At 42.9% G+C, this 14735-nt stretch overlaps 1 protein-coding gene and 1 long non-coding RNA gene across 4 annotated transcripts in view; one reads left to right on the plus strand and one right to left on the minus strand.

The window, feature by feature from the left end:
* CALN1 (calneuron 1) overlaps positions 1-14735 on the plus strand; it is a 193076-nt gene that overhangs the window by 168253 nt on the left and 10088 nt on the right. For all 3 annotated transcript variants that reach the window (XM_043499433.1, XM_038376153.2, XM_038376152.2), the window contains one exon: positions 6073-6226. In XM_043499433.1, the coding sequence (XP_043355368.1) occupies positions 6073-6226 (154 nt within the window). The remainder of the gene's footprint in view (positions 1-6072; positions 6227-14735) is intronic.
* LOC122456989 overlaps positions 1-14735 on the minus strand; it is a 77230-nt gene that overhangs the window by 3823 nt on the left and 58672 nt on the right. The window lies entirely within an intron of this gene.

Consider the following 14735-nt stretch of genomic DNA (forward strand, 5'->3'; position numbering starts at 1 on the left):
TTAAGAAACGTGAGCTGATCAGGGAAATGAAACTGTAATATACTGCAGTCAGTAGCCAAATAGAATGCATTGTTGGATGCAAAGTATAAAAATTTGAGAGCAGTTTATGGAGTAAATAATTGAAATGAGTTTCCAACTATATGCTGCACATAGCTCTTTCCATACATATTTGGGTCCCATTTTTACCCAAAAATTTATAGTCAGAGTTAGTTATCTGGGAGAATAGGGAGTCTAATTTAGCCCAGTCAATGGAGTTACACACCAGGGATCATTTTGGTCTCTGTTCAAAGCATGCCTTGCCTAAATGCTTGTCTACAGGTTTACCATTATACAGCATGATTTCTAAAGCGATAGCAGGACTGATTCCAACACTTCCTGAAACTCCATACATCTGTTGACAAACAGGGCCGGCCCAAGGAGAAAAAAAAAAGTGCCGCCCCAAGCACGTGCTTGCTTTGCTGGTGCCTAGAGCCGGTTCCTGTTGACAAGCTTTTAACCTTGCTCTAATTGCTAAGACACAGGAGGCTCACTCATCTACTGAAAGGTTTCAGAGTAGCAGCTGTGTTAGTCTGTATTTGCAAAAAGAAAAAGGAGTACTTGTGGCACCTTAGCAACTAACAGAGCGAGTGGGGGGGGGGGGGGGGAAGAAAACCTTTTTTAGTGATAGTCAAGGTGGGCCATTTCCAGCAGTTGACAAGAACCTCTGAGGAACAGGGGAAGAATAAACATGGGGAAAATGGTTTTACTTTGTGTAATGACCCATCCACTTCCAGTCTCTATTCAAGCCTAAGTTAATTGTGTTCAGTTTGCAAATTAATTCCAATTCAGCAGTCTCTCCTACAAAAAGGTTTCCCCCCCTGCTCTCCTGCTGGTAATAGCTCATCTTAAGTGATCACTCTCCTTACAGTGTGTACGGCAACACCCATTATTTCATGTTCTCTACGTATATAAATCTCTCCACTGTATTTTCCACTGAATGCATCCGATGAAGTGAGCTGTAGCTCACAATGCTCAAATAAAATTTTAGTCTAAGGTGCCACAAGTCCTCCTTTTCTTTCATCTACTGAAGAGGTTTTTTTCCCATAGCTCATGCAAGTTGGTGGCTACAGTTCAGTTATAAAAACTTTAAGTTCTCTCCCCCGAAGCTGAGCCTACATGCTATATAGCAGATGAAATCATGCCCTTTTTTACAGCTGTGATTATTTTATATCTGGGTTGGACACATTAGAAGTGCCAGAAGGTTGTCAGAGTGCCAGAGTGTGTTAAAACCTACCACAAGAATTGCATCAGCACAGGAATGTACTAAGTCTAATAGAAAGCTGTCAGATAGGTGTAAAATCCCCAAGGCCAAATAGTCATCTCCATTTCTAGTGGTGGTGCTCTCTCCTTTTTATATAAAAAGGAGAATCAGCATGGACCTGATCCTACAGGTAGATCCATGCAACCAGAGCCTTGAGCCCATGCACAGCCCAGCGTAGTCTTGATAAGCAGAAGCTCTCACCTGCTCAATTTTGGTACTGTCAATGTGCTGCTGTGCAGCATTTAGCACAACTTCCCCTGCAATTACAGGTTAGAGTTACACTACAAAACTTCTGGTTCCTAGCACCCCTTATCGCTAGGCAATTTGACTCTAGCTCCACCCTCCATGAAAGGCCAAGCCAGAACCCTGGCACTGAACAGCCATATGTTTGGGGCAAATTCAAATCTCCACTTCATGGCTGAGAGGAACATTTCTTTTTTTAATCTGCAGGGGGAATAGATAAGATGATCTAATGGGCTCTTAGAACCTTAAACTCTTTTCCCTTGTCTGACCGCCTGAATATACAGGCCCTTAGACTTAACCTGAACTGAAATGTAACATGTTAATGGCAAGATTTTTCATATACCATAGATAATGGTGAGCTTGCTAAGTCCCTTAGCCATGATCTAAGTGCATACTTTAAGAAAGAGTTCTAACTAATTCTGGCTTTGAGCACGCAGATGTGAGTTTCTTTAACCAACAAACAGTTCTTTACCAGGATTTTTGTCCTGGTAGCAGGTAAATACTGAGGCATGCTAAAGGGAGAAGGTGAGGGAAGTGCTGTCCCTGGAAATCAACACAGGAGCTGAGCTTAATGAAGTATCACCCTGCCTTGGAATCATAATCATCTCTTTCATACATCCCCAAGAGGCAGAAGTCAGAGTTCTGATAAAGTTCTGTACATTCATTTGTGAAGAAAATGGAGTGATATAAACAGAGTTTAATCAAGCTGACTCACTTGTCTTCTACAGCATAATACTGGGAGATTCTTTTATGGATTCCCTTCATTGATAGGGCTCTTTCCTGTCTATAAATTCTCTTCCACCTTGTTCTTTAGCAACAGCCAGGGTTTTATAGTTTGGGATTCACTTGGAGAATTCAACACTTTTTAAAAATTCACTGAATGCAATTTATTCTTTTGTGCTTATTTCAGGAAAGTTACCATCTCTGTGGTTAATTACCTTAATTTACAGCCTGAAAATGAAAAATAGGCTCATAAAATCAGTTTCCACCACTGATCTTTTCACCAAAACTAATGATTGTGTTATTAACACACATTAATGGCAAAAGGACATTTCTGATTAACACTCTGACTGGGCCAGAAGGTGTGGGTTCAAACTGGGAATTATTTCAGGCTGCTGAGTTTCTAGGTGCTGTTCATAGCTCTAACGGTTTTCATCCCCAAAGATGACAAAAACACTTCACAAACCGCAGGTATGATCCCACAAAAAACACTATTACCAAGTGCCGTCCTTATTACAGATGGACGATTGCTAAAGGTGGGGCAGTCAGGGATTGGTGCCAAGTCCTTTCTTCTTTATCCTCTGCCCCTTCTTGGGAAGAGCAACATCCGTGAAGAAGAACTCAGCACACAGGCTCACAGATGGAGTGAGCAAGTGCTGCATGGGCCCCCCCAGCCTGAAGAGTAATCTAGGTAAAGTGTGTGACACAAGACAGGATACATCTGCATCAAATTATAAACCCCTTCTACTGTTCGACACACAGTCAGTGGATCCATGTCTTAGTGAAAATAAGTTGGACGTGACCAATCAGCTGCTGGCTCAACCTTAGGGAACAAAATGGGTCTGACAAGGGGCAGTGGTGCTGCTCTTTGCAGGGGGCTCATAGGAGAGCGTGCACCGGTGCCAGATGATCTTAAGGCAGCAGTTCTGCTGCTGAGGAATACTTTTGTATTTTGTCACCAAGAGCCATTGCAGAATCCTTCCACCAAGGATTTCTTCCAAAGAACCTCAAGAAAGTCCCGTCGCCAATTGCCCATTGACGTGAGATACAACCATACTGTAGCTGAAGTGTGTTGCTATCCAAATGTACTTATCTGCCTGCTGGGCGGTTTCCTGCACCTTCCTCCAAAGCAGCTGATGCTGTCTGGGATGGGATACTGGGCTAGATGGACCAGAGGTCAGATCCACTGGGGCTAGTCCTATGTTTCAGTATTTCTGTGATGGAGTGAGGGGAGTCCCATTACTACTTTTGATACCTGCTGCCCATGAAGTTGACACGCACTATCCCTGGAACGAGCCCATCCAGATCCCCTCTCCCTAGAATGTCCCAAGAGGCAGAGGGACAACGCACTCCTTGTAAAAAAAACCACACAGGAATATCAAAAGCACAATCTGCTAGTAGTTACAGAAATGCCTGAGGAGTCAGAACTCCAGTGATTGGTGGATGCCCAAGAAGATGGTATTTCCATGCATATGTTGGGGCACTTTCAAATATACTATGCGAGTTAGCTTATAGAGCACAGAGACCATGATCTGTGCTTCTAAATACATCTGCCAGAAAGACACAGGCTGTGCTTTCTAGCATTTGCAGGCACCCCTGATTACTGGTAAAGCTAGCTATGGGGCAGACGGTAGAAGGAAAAAAAAATCTCTATAGGGTGGAGCTATGAACTCCTGTGCAAAAGCTCACACTGGCTTCAGAGATCTCCCTTTGAGACAAAGATAAAACAAGCACAATTATAGCATCAGCTGACAAACCACCACACCCCCTTTGGCCAATAAGGCCATGGCTTCACTGCAGAGTTAACTCAACTGTGACCCCTAATGCGAGTCTGATCCACACCAAAAGGGCCAAAGAGGAAAGCAAAACTACAGGGCGGGTGAGAAAGCATACTCTCAGTGGGAGAGACAGTTGGGCTCTGGGTGTTTCGCAGAACCACGACAACCCCCTGCACTTTACCAAAAGTCAGTTTGGCCCATATTTTGCACAAGAGATACAAGAAGTAAATCTGGTGTAAATCCAGAGCAACTCTATTCACCTTAGCACTGTGCCAGCCTGAAAACACTGCCTCAGAAGGGGGTAAAAATGATCAAACGACACTTGGCTCTGTAACATGCTTTGAAAATGCAAAGCAGCGTATAAAACATCAAGTAATTAATGCTTCCGATACCCCTGTGAGGTAACCAAGTATCTGTTAGTCTATGTTTACAGAGCTCTAGTTGCCAGGAGAAACATTTTTCCTATTCATACCAGTTCTGAAAGCAATCAGAAGAGGATTATATAGATTTCTGTGCTTACAATACAATGAGTGGGCAATTTGCCGCTATACCCAGTGTGTGTGTGTGCGCGCTAGCGCAAGCAAAGACTATAGCTTGCTGGTGGCGAGTGTGCTTTTGGTGATATTTTTAGTAGGTCAGCTGTGTCCCAAATCCAGCAGAAAAACCACCAACCCCAGTAGATGGGGTCTGTTTGGAGCTACATGAGGAGTTTGCAGTGTTCACCATTTCCCATGCTGTCTCCTGCTCTCTGTGCGATAACATTGTTGGCATCAGATTTACAGGTCACAGGAAAAAGAACTAAATTAGAATTTTAAGAGATCAATGAGTCTGTATTTATTTATATGCAAAAATATTTTAAAAAGGCATCAAGAACAGCTTCTGAAAGCTTATTTTCCCCACATAGGCAAAATGATTTTTCATCAGTGAAGGAGAAGGTGGTCAGGGAAGAGGGCCTTAGCTGTTTTCCATGCTAAACTTCTTTCTTTGTTTTCCTGTTAACTAAGAATAGATAAGCTTATCTAATTGCTTTGGGGAGAGGATTCTCTTTTGCTCCTATGGTTTATGAAATTGTTGGATAAGAAATCTAATTACTTGCTGTCAGTATGTATTTAATAGAAGAGGCAGACAAAAGTGGTAATTTATTTTTCTCAATCACCACATTAGGCCAGAGGTGTAATTTGGATTCCTTTTTCATTTCAGGAGGTGGGCATTTCTTTTGAAGGGTTGAGAAGACTACAGAGGTTGCATGTAAATGTCTAGGGTTTTTGTTAAATAAATCAAGCAATGAGTTCTCTATTTATATACGATAAAAAAAGAGAATACATTCTTATTTAATTTTTTATATACATACATACATACATATACATACATACATACATACATATATATATACACACACACACACACATATATATATGTCTGTGCAATTGTACATAAAATTCCCAGCCAGATACCCAAAAGCAAAGATGTATCCTCTGGAGAGGGCGGGAGCCTGTGTTCCAATGAGCAACATATTTTTGCAGCAGTGACAGTTTCAGGCTGGGCACTGACATTGTGTGGGAGCAGCACCTACCTGCCTTGCCTGTGACATATGCTCATGAATACTTGAAGATGAACAGGTCAGCTCCCTGTATTATGCTAAGAGGGAGGGGTTAGGGGTTTTTGCTGCTGTACTGCAAAAAGCTGTTAGGCAGCCCAATGTATAAAGATCCTACTAAAAATGAGCTAGGCTGGGTTGTGGCATGGGTATGGCTGTTTTCTCAGAGCCCATCCTGGGTTTGGCTTCTTGGGTGTATGCATGCCTGTAAAGGCCGGTAGGCAATACAGACATAATAGGGGAAGTGATGGATATCCACCATTTCTAGTACATTCCTTGGAAGTCTGGAAAAGAATTTGCAAAACAACCTCCGGGGCCTTTTCTTCCACAACGAGTGTGCAGCAAATTGGGATACGGCGAGAGGGTCCCTAAAGCATTTATGGTTCGTTACCAGTTCCGCAAACTAACTGAAATGCTTTCTCCTATTCCCATAGTTTGACATGCAAAGGATAACGCTGGAAGAGCTCAAACATATTCTGTATCATGCATTCCAGGATCATTTAACAATGAAGGACATTGAAAACATCATCATCAATGAAGAGGAGAGTTTGAATGAAAACTCTGGCAACTGCCAACCAGAGTTTGAAGGTGGTGAAAAGTTATGCCTTGTGTCTCTAAGCTTTTCTTTGTTATGAAACTCTAGCTGGATCCTGAGGTCCTCTAAGGTTTTAATGGGAATTGACCCGACTTATCAGTCAGTACTGGTCTGCTTAAAAGCATGGTGAAAACTGACTATGGACCTCAGAATTTGAGCCTTAATCTTCTTTACTCTGTATCCATGAAAATTGGGGATGGGGGCTGAAGTGTTTTAAGTATCGAACTGATACCTTGTATGGTTTCCAGTACATTTACAAGGATTGAAAAGGTCATCTACTAACTAGATGTTATTACTACCTCATAGTATCACTTAAAGGGAATATAAATGCTTAGGGATCCTTTATATCAGTGGTTCTCAAACTTTTGTACGGTGGCCCCTTTCACACAGAGGCTTGCCGAGTGTGAGCCCCCTTATAATTTTTTTTCATATTTAAAAGTGTTTAATACCAGTGTAAAATGTAAGAGGCAAAGCAGGGTTTGGGGTGGAGGTTGACAGCTCGTGACCGCCCCCCTCCACCTGCCGTAATAATCTCGCAACTCCCGGAGGGGTCAAGACCCCCTGTTTGAGAATGCGTGCTCTATATGACTAACCCCCATCTTCATATAAAAGAGATCTTGTGACAAAATTTGTCAGGCTCAGTACCAGAATCGAGAACCATTTTGGGGTCAATTTCTTGGTATCCTTCCACAAGCAAGGTAAGTCTTCCCCACCAGTTTCCCCTACACTCTCTTCCCTTTTCATCACTTATAACACAGTAACAAACCTACATTTAAAAACTTAGCCCAGATTTGAAGTCAACAAATTGACTGAGGGGAGGAAGAATGGCTCTGTACTTTGTTAGTAGATTTGTTTAAAGCATACTAATCAACCACCACAACCCCTCCCCAAATAGTCTTCCTTTACTAGAGCTGTGGAACAAAACCATTTTCTTACATTTAGGGAGGAGTGAATGCCTAGCATTAGAACCTCTTGCCTTCCAGCTCACCGTTTCATATGCTGCCCCATCTGGCTTTAGGAGCACCACCTCAACCTGCTCTTCATGCTAACTCCAGCTTTTTCAACATCCATGAGTGTGAGCCCATGCATGAATTGATACGAGTTTTCATGCTCCATTGGGAACAGTTTCAGTCCCTTGGCATGAACCCAAGAAGAGTCAGATTTTTCAAAAGCCAACAATCTCTCCCTCCCCCAAACCAATATCTGTGAAAAATGTCAAGGAATTGAAAAGGTGTTCACCAAAGTGAGCCACCTCTTAAAAAAAATGGTTAGGTTATTACAAGCTGAAAACCCTTGCAAGGTGCTCTGAGAGTCTCTGACAAAAGGCTCTTTGGAACAGGAAAGTTAATAAAGAAAAATAGGATCACTCAGTGGGGGGGGGGGTCAACAAAGGAGGAAATGGTGATTCTCTCAAGAGTAGCTACTTCTCACTGATGGCATTTCTGGGGACTGCACAATGGTTGGTATAAAAATGAGAGAAAGCATGAGCCAGAGAGTTCTCAGGGAGACAGGAATCTCTTTAGTTGGCTCATATCCTTGTGAGAGGCAAGTTTTAATCCTTGTAATAGAACTAGCACAATGAATTACAACTGAGCTCTGGAGTCATCTCTCCGACACTGGTTAATTACTATTGATCGTTCTGAAATCACCTAGCACTCGAAACCTGGCATAGTTCTCTTTTCTCTGCAAAAGAGAATGTTACCTAGGTAAGCCAACCCATTAACACAAAAGACAGTCAAATTCTGCTTTGTTATACTAATCTACTAAAGTTTGGAATCTAAAGGTCCCGATCCTGCAAAGATTGACACATGCACTTACACATGGGCTTAATCTAGCATTCTGGAACTAATTACAGTAAGTCTTTGGATGATTTGAAAGAGACAAGATGGGTGAGGTGATATTTTTTATTGGACCACATTAAGAATGACTAGCTTTGTATTAGCAAAATTGGGTTAAAAAAAAAGTTAGTTCAGTGATTCCACAAGCAATGTTAACTGAAGTGCTTGACAGATGGCGTCACATGCAATTTTGGCTTTAATATTTATTCATAGCTGCTTTTATACTTTACCCAACGTAAGATTCCAATAGGAAAAATGATCCAATCTAATCTTTCATTTAGAGTTTAAGAATGCTTATCATAAAATATCAGGGTTGGAAGGGACCTCAGGAGGTCATCTAGTCCAACCCCCTGCTCAAAGCAGGGCCAATCCCCAACTAAATCATCCCAGCCAGGGCTTTGTCAAGCTTGACCTTAAAAACCTCAAAGGAAGGAGAGTCTACCACCTACCTAGGTGATGCATTCCAGTTCACCACCCTCCTAGTGAAAAAGTTTTTCCTAATATCCAACCTAAACCTCCCCCACCGCAACTTGAGACCATTACTCCTCTTTCTGTCATCTGCTACCACTGAGAACAATCTAGATCCATCCTCTTTGGAACCCCCTTTCAGGTAGTTGAAAGCAGCTATCAACTCCCCCCTCAGTCTTCTCTTCCGCAGACTAAACAATCCCAGTTCCCTCAGCTTCTCCTCATAAAAGTCATGTGTTCCAGTCCCCTAATCATTTTTGTTGCCCTCTGCTGGACGTGTTCCAAATTTTTCTACATCCTCCTGGTAGTGTGGGGCCCCAAACTGGACACAGTACTCCAGATGAGGCCTCACCAATGTTGAATGGAGGGATGTGATTGTTCCCCTCTATCTGCTGACAATGCCCCTACTTCTACATCCCAAAATGCCATTAGCCTTCTTGGCAACAAAGGCACATTTTACTCATATTCAGCTTCTTGTCCACTGTAACCCCCAGGTCCTTTTCTGCAGAACTGCTGCCTAGTCAGTCGGTCCCTAGTCTGTAGTGGTGCATGGGATTCTTCCATCCTAAGTGCAAGACTCTGCACTTGAACCTCATACGATTTCTTTTGACCCAATCCTCTAATTTATCTAGGTCCCTCTGTATCCTATCCCTATCTACCTCTCCTCCCAGTTTAGCGTCATCTGCAAACTTTGAGGGTGCAGTCCACGCCATCCTCCAGATCATTAATGAAAATATTGAACAAAACTGGCCCCAGGACCAACCCTTGAGGCACTCTGCTGCCAGCTAGACAGAGTCGTTGAGCCAGGTGATCCAACCAGCTTTCTATCCACCTCTTGCTAGCTGCAACTCCAAGTGTGATTTGGCCTTCCTGGGCTTCATTGAGTGTAGATCGTTTCCCCACAGTAAGTTCAGAGTGAGAGAAAATAAAAGGATACTAATTTAGAAGAGCAGAAATTTTTAGGTATAGACTGGACCTCAGTTGTAGCTCAAAGTTTATCAGTCAGGACTTGGAAAAATTTCCTGCCCTCTGCAACGTAGTAGGTTGACCTAACCACTACTGTAGAACAACAAAGAATGTCGACCTCGCTATAGCCTCTCAGAGAGGTGGATTCCCTACACTGACTGGAAAAACCACTCCTCTCACTGTAGGAAAATGTCTATACTACCGCACCACCACACATCTGGGCTACTATAGCAGCCATATACCCTGATTTAGATGTCACCATGTCCTTCAGGATTGGAACCAATTTCAATGCAGAACAAGTTTGATTGCGAAGGGCACTAGTTTTACCATCACACTGATTTGATAAAGGAAGTATTGCCTGCAATTTATTTACTAAAACACTTCTTTTGTGCCAGCATATTTAAGGTAGTTTCATTTACTAAAACAATGCAGTTTGTGCACTTTGAATTGATTTCCAATTTCTAGCCAAATGGAGCCTGACTTTTTTTTTTTTTTTTACTTGCAGTTATTAAATGAGATAATCCATTCACCATTTTCTATTATAAAAAATCAAAAGTTCAATAAATGTGCAACACTTAGAAATTGGAATAAATGCGTATAGATCTAGTGCATCCTCCTGGTTAGCAAAAAGTACCACTAAATCACACCAACCAATGACAATCGACCTGTCTTTAGGAACAATAAAAAGCACAAATGCAAAATAAGATTAACACCCATTACTTAAAATCAAGGTTTCCTGCTTGCTGATTTAAATCTTGATTAAAAATGGAAAGTTGATGTAAAGCAAAGCGCTTAAAATCACCATTACCTGCTGATAACCCACTAATGTGACTCAACAGGGGAATTTCGGGATGTTCCGAGTTCAGCACTGAGCTGGGCCCGATACTTAGGTGAACTCTCTCAACAGCCTGGATCTACTAAAAATTGGGCTGGAAGTGTCATATGCTCAGTCTGTCAGCACGTTGGTACTTTCTGCTTCTGAAAGTACAGCAGGAACAGCTTTTTCTCATGGGATGTTGGCGCTGCTGGCGGCATACAGAACCCAGAAGCATATGGACCCATTAAAAAAAATGGGTCAGGTGGAAAAAATGTTAGCTTTTATCCAGTTTTTTGGTTAAAAAACTGAATACTTCAAAAGTTTAGCTGTGATACTGGCACTTTTCAAAGTGCTTTCAGGCCCAAAGACAATGTGCATCTTTCCCCCATGCATAGCTGTTCACTTAAGCACATACTCTGCTGCCCCAACTATACCCATTACACAGGTGCCAAACTTTAGTGCTTGGCTCCAAAGCAAGAACGTGGGACTTCATGGAGTAGACATGCCTTAATTAAGCAGTACCTTTGCAGGTAAGACAAGTTAGAGTGCCCTGCTGGATTTTAGTAAGACTTGTTTGGGGTTCCCCCCACCTAGTTTAGCCCTTCTTCAAAAACAACACTCACTAGCACCATTGAAACATTCTTCCCAACAGAAGGACACTGCATGCTCTTTCCACGGACACAGACGCTCAGTGGGGATAATTACCACAGAGAATCTCAGGGCTAGTCTACACGCAAAAGTTTTACCACTCACTATATTGGTATGACCCCCTAGTGTGTATGCACTTACATCAGTATAGAAGGTTCTTGTACCATCATTGCACTTTATGGTGTATTCTTGTAAAGAAACTATGCTGCTATAAGGCACTTTTTATATTGGGGTAACTGCATCCTCACAAGGATATACCAGCATAACTACCTCTGTTAAAACAAAATTCACCCCTCTAAAACAAATACAACTAGTGCTTCAAAAACTCTGTCCATGCCAGGCCTTAGCAAATCATTTTCTCTATTTTGTGGCCGGAGATTCCCTTGTTTGGGTACAGACTTTCAGGATTACACTTTAAATTGTGTGTTTCAGTCCCTGTCTAGTGAAAGTTACATACGCATATCCAGCTGTCCAACCCTACACACCTGGAATGTTTGGCTTCTATATTTAGAGTAAACTGAATGACACTTTGAACCCAAATCTGCATCTGAGACCAAAATTGCCACCTATCTAGTGACAAAGTCTCTGCTCTGGTAGAGAAAAAAAAATGGAATCAGCCCCCACCCAAATTGACACATACATTTTTCCCCTTTTTCATTCAAATTTTCCACTCTGATAACAAGGCACCATAAAGTCCTGAGAGCTCCATAGAAATACCTAACCAACAGAACGACACACACTGTAATAAAAGAACAGTGTCATTGGGCAGAAGAAATGAATTAATGAGCAGGCCAGGGGAATGGAGGCAAGAACCAGGAATCAGTATATATAGTTTATGGCAAAGAAACAAGCAGTCAGCAAAAAAGGAGAGCCGTTCACAATTACACTAAAGCCTCTTGCCTGGCAGTGCCTTAAATCAAACTGCTCATGATATTACATTTAAACACATCACAGGAAATAAACTAGAATGTCTATATGCTGATGACTGCACTGCACACAAATATTTCATCCTCAAATGTGACATTGAAATTAACAGGATATAATTGAGCAGCTGCAGCGAAATGCCACAAGTCTCTGCTCCTTGCCCACAGCGTGAAAATGAGGAGCTGACTTCCTCCCGTTATTTTCCTAACTCTATTCCCAGACAGAGGGAAAGAAACCTGGGACTTGTCTATACCAACATTTAGAGCGTGGCAAGCTGGGGTGTAAATTTACACCACGCTAGCTTGCTGCATATGAAGTGTGTGATAGCAGGGTCCACATGGACAGTAACAGCTCCTTAGTGCACTGCAAAGAGTAGATCAAAGTGCACTGTGGAACTCTTAGGATAGGTTACACTCACAGCAGTACACAGAGGACGTGCGCTGCACGGCCCACTCGCACAGGTATAAATAGCAGCATTGGTGGTGAAGCACTGCTTAGTAGCGTAACATGCCAAAAAACTTAGGGTATGCTCAACTACACGCCCGAGCAGTGCCTCCCCCATCTCACTGCTATTTTTAGTGGTGTAGCATCCTGCAGCCTCCCCACTGCTTCTCCCTGCCAGAGCCTTTCAGAGTCAGGGACAGCGACACGCTGCATTGTGAATGCAGCCTGTTTTATACTATGGCACGTAGCTCCACGTGCCCTACACATTGCTCTCACTGTCGGCGAGGCTTTAATGTATGGCAGCACGGTCCACATGCACAATTAGTGTGTAGCAAGTTAGCATGCTATAAGATTTACACTGACTTGCTGCAAACTCAGTGTTTGTATAGCCACGCTCCTAGTGTTGTTCACTACATGCAGGAATTATGACAATGCTCACTGTAAATATTTTGTAGCACATAATTTGAATTTGCTGGATACTGACCAGGTCCTATAGCACCTGCATTTGAAGAAGGCTCATCCTTTACTTCTAGCAATAGCTTACCCATAACACTGGCCAGATCGGACATGGTAGCTTTATGGTAGAGGCTGCTGACTCAGGGCATCCCTCAGATACTACGGCTCTATTTTGGTCAATGTTAGCCCTTTGTGGCCTCTTCCCCAACCCAACAGAAGAAAAACTGCAGCCACTCTCTGCTCCTGCAACCTCCTCCAACAGCTCTTCCTCCTCAGAGGTTCAGCATAGACCCTGGACCATATTTTGCCTGGCACCTGTTATACATGCACACATTTTCGTTAGCGGTCACCCGACATTATTCAGATGTTCATTGGTGCTGCTGCATAGCTCATTCCCTTTGCTGTGCTTGCTCTCTGGGACCAGCCCCTTGTATCTAGTTATCATACATGAACAAGCTACACACTCCGTGAACTCCACCAGGGGCTATTCCCACTTGGCGACCCTCCCCTCCGCCTGCTTTGATAGGACAGTCTTCTTGCAGATAACCCTTACTTCCTGGGAATGCCTTTATGAAGCTCAGTCTCAGAGATTGGCTTCTTTGGGTAAGCCTGCTACTTAGCCTCTCACATCCCAGAGGGATTCCTGACCCTGACCAGTTTCAGAAGAAAGCTCACATCTGACTGCTGGTCTTACTCCCAAAACACGGCTAAGTTTGTATTCTTCTCTAACACCATGTTCATCTCCTCTGTTTTGAGGAGAAAAGCGGCTAGCCTCTGGGAGAACTCCAATCTAACAAACCTAGAGGAAGACCCAAGTGTTATGCTTAAAGGATTTCATTACTTTCAGTCCTTCCAAATAGGAAAACACCGTCCACAGCCATGATAGTACAGAGCCTAGACACTGCTACGGCCAGGTCTCTGCTGTAAAATGCTGACTTTCCTCATTCCAAAAACCTCAGTCTTCTCTTATCAGGGAGGGCCAGCATTAGAGCTTGGCTAGTTATGACCCATATTAGCTGAATCTATCCTGGCTCTGCCTAGCATCCTGTGCAGTACGCCTAGATATTCATGGTAGTTGTCTTTTCTCAGACCTTTTCCAGTGAAATAAAGGCAAGAAAAATATTTTTCAATACAGCTTAAGAGAGCTGAATTCTGGGAGGACAAAGCCTATGAGGCTGTCTTTAAAAATCAAGCTCTAGGCCCACTCCATTGGTCTACTTTTCTCAATACCACCAGACACTTGATTTGGGTGTATATAGGTACACTCCCCTCCAAAAAACCCATCTTCCTCTAGAATGCCATTGGACAGCTCTGTGGCTGCTACAGCCTCATTCAAAACCCTTGTTTAACCAGACTGCATTACAGCTATAGGAACTGTAGCTCAAAGCGGGTTATGTTGCATTACACAACTCTTGCGAGTAGACAGATCAGGGCTACAGGAAGATTATATTGTAATGAGTTGTCTCAGAGCAATTTTGTTCAAGGTGGCAGCTTTCCTTTTCACACCCTTAGCACAGCGGAGCCTGCCATAAGGGCCCTGGGGACTGACAGGTTTCTCCTGCCAGCTGAATTCAGAATCTGGCACTGATCAGATGAAAAGTTTGAGCACACACAACTCCATTTGACTCAGCACCTCTCAGGATCAGATCCCTTGCGGTTAGTGAAGGGACTTGTGCAGGATTCATAAAACTGTCTTTCTTCCTCCCTCCCTCTGTTTCCACCCCCATCAACACAGTGTACAGTAGGCAGTGCAGAATAAGACAGACTGGCAGGAATAATTTAGGCCCACAGTGAATCAGTGATTTATTCTTTGGAGATAGAAATGGAAGGTTTGTTTGTGCCCTAATAAGTTCAAAAAACCAGACTAAGTTCCGGCTACTCATATCAAATAAAACCTGTGGAGCATTTTAAGCATGTTGCAAACTTATTGCTGAACCAATT

This window comes from Dermochelys coriacea, chromosome 17 (assembly GCF_009764565.3).
Source record: "Dermochelys coriacea isolate rDerCor1 chromosome 17, rDerCor1.pri.v4, whole genome shotgun sequence".
Taxonomy (NCBI): domain Eukaryota; kingdom Metazoa; phylum Chordata; order Testudines; family Dermochelyidae; genus Dermochelys; species Dermochelys coriacea.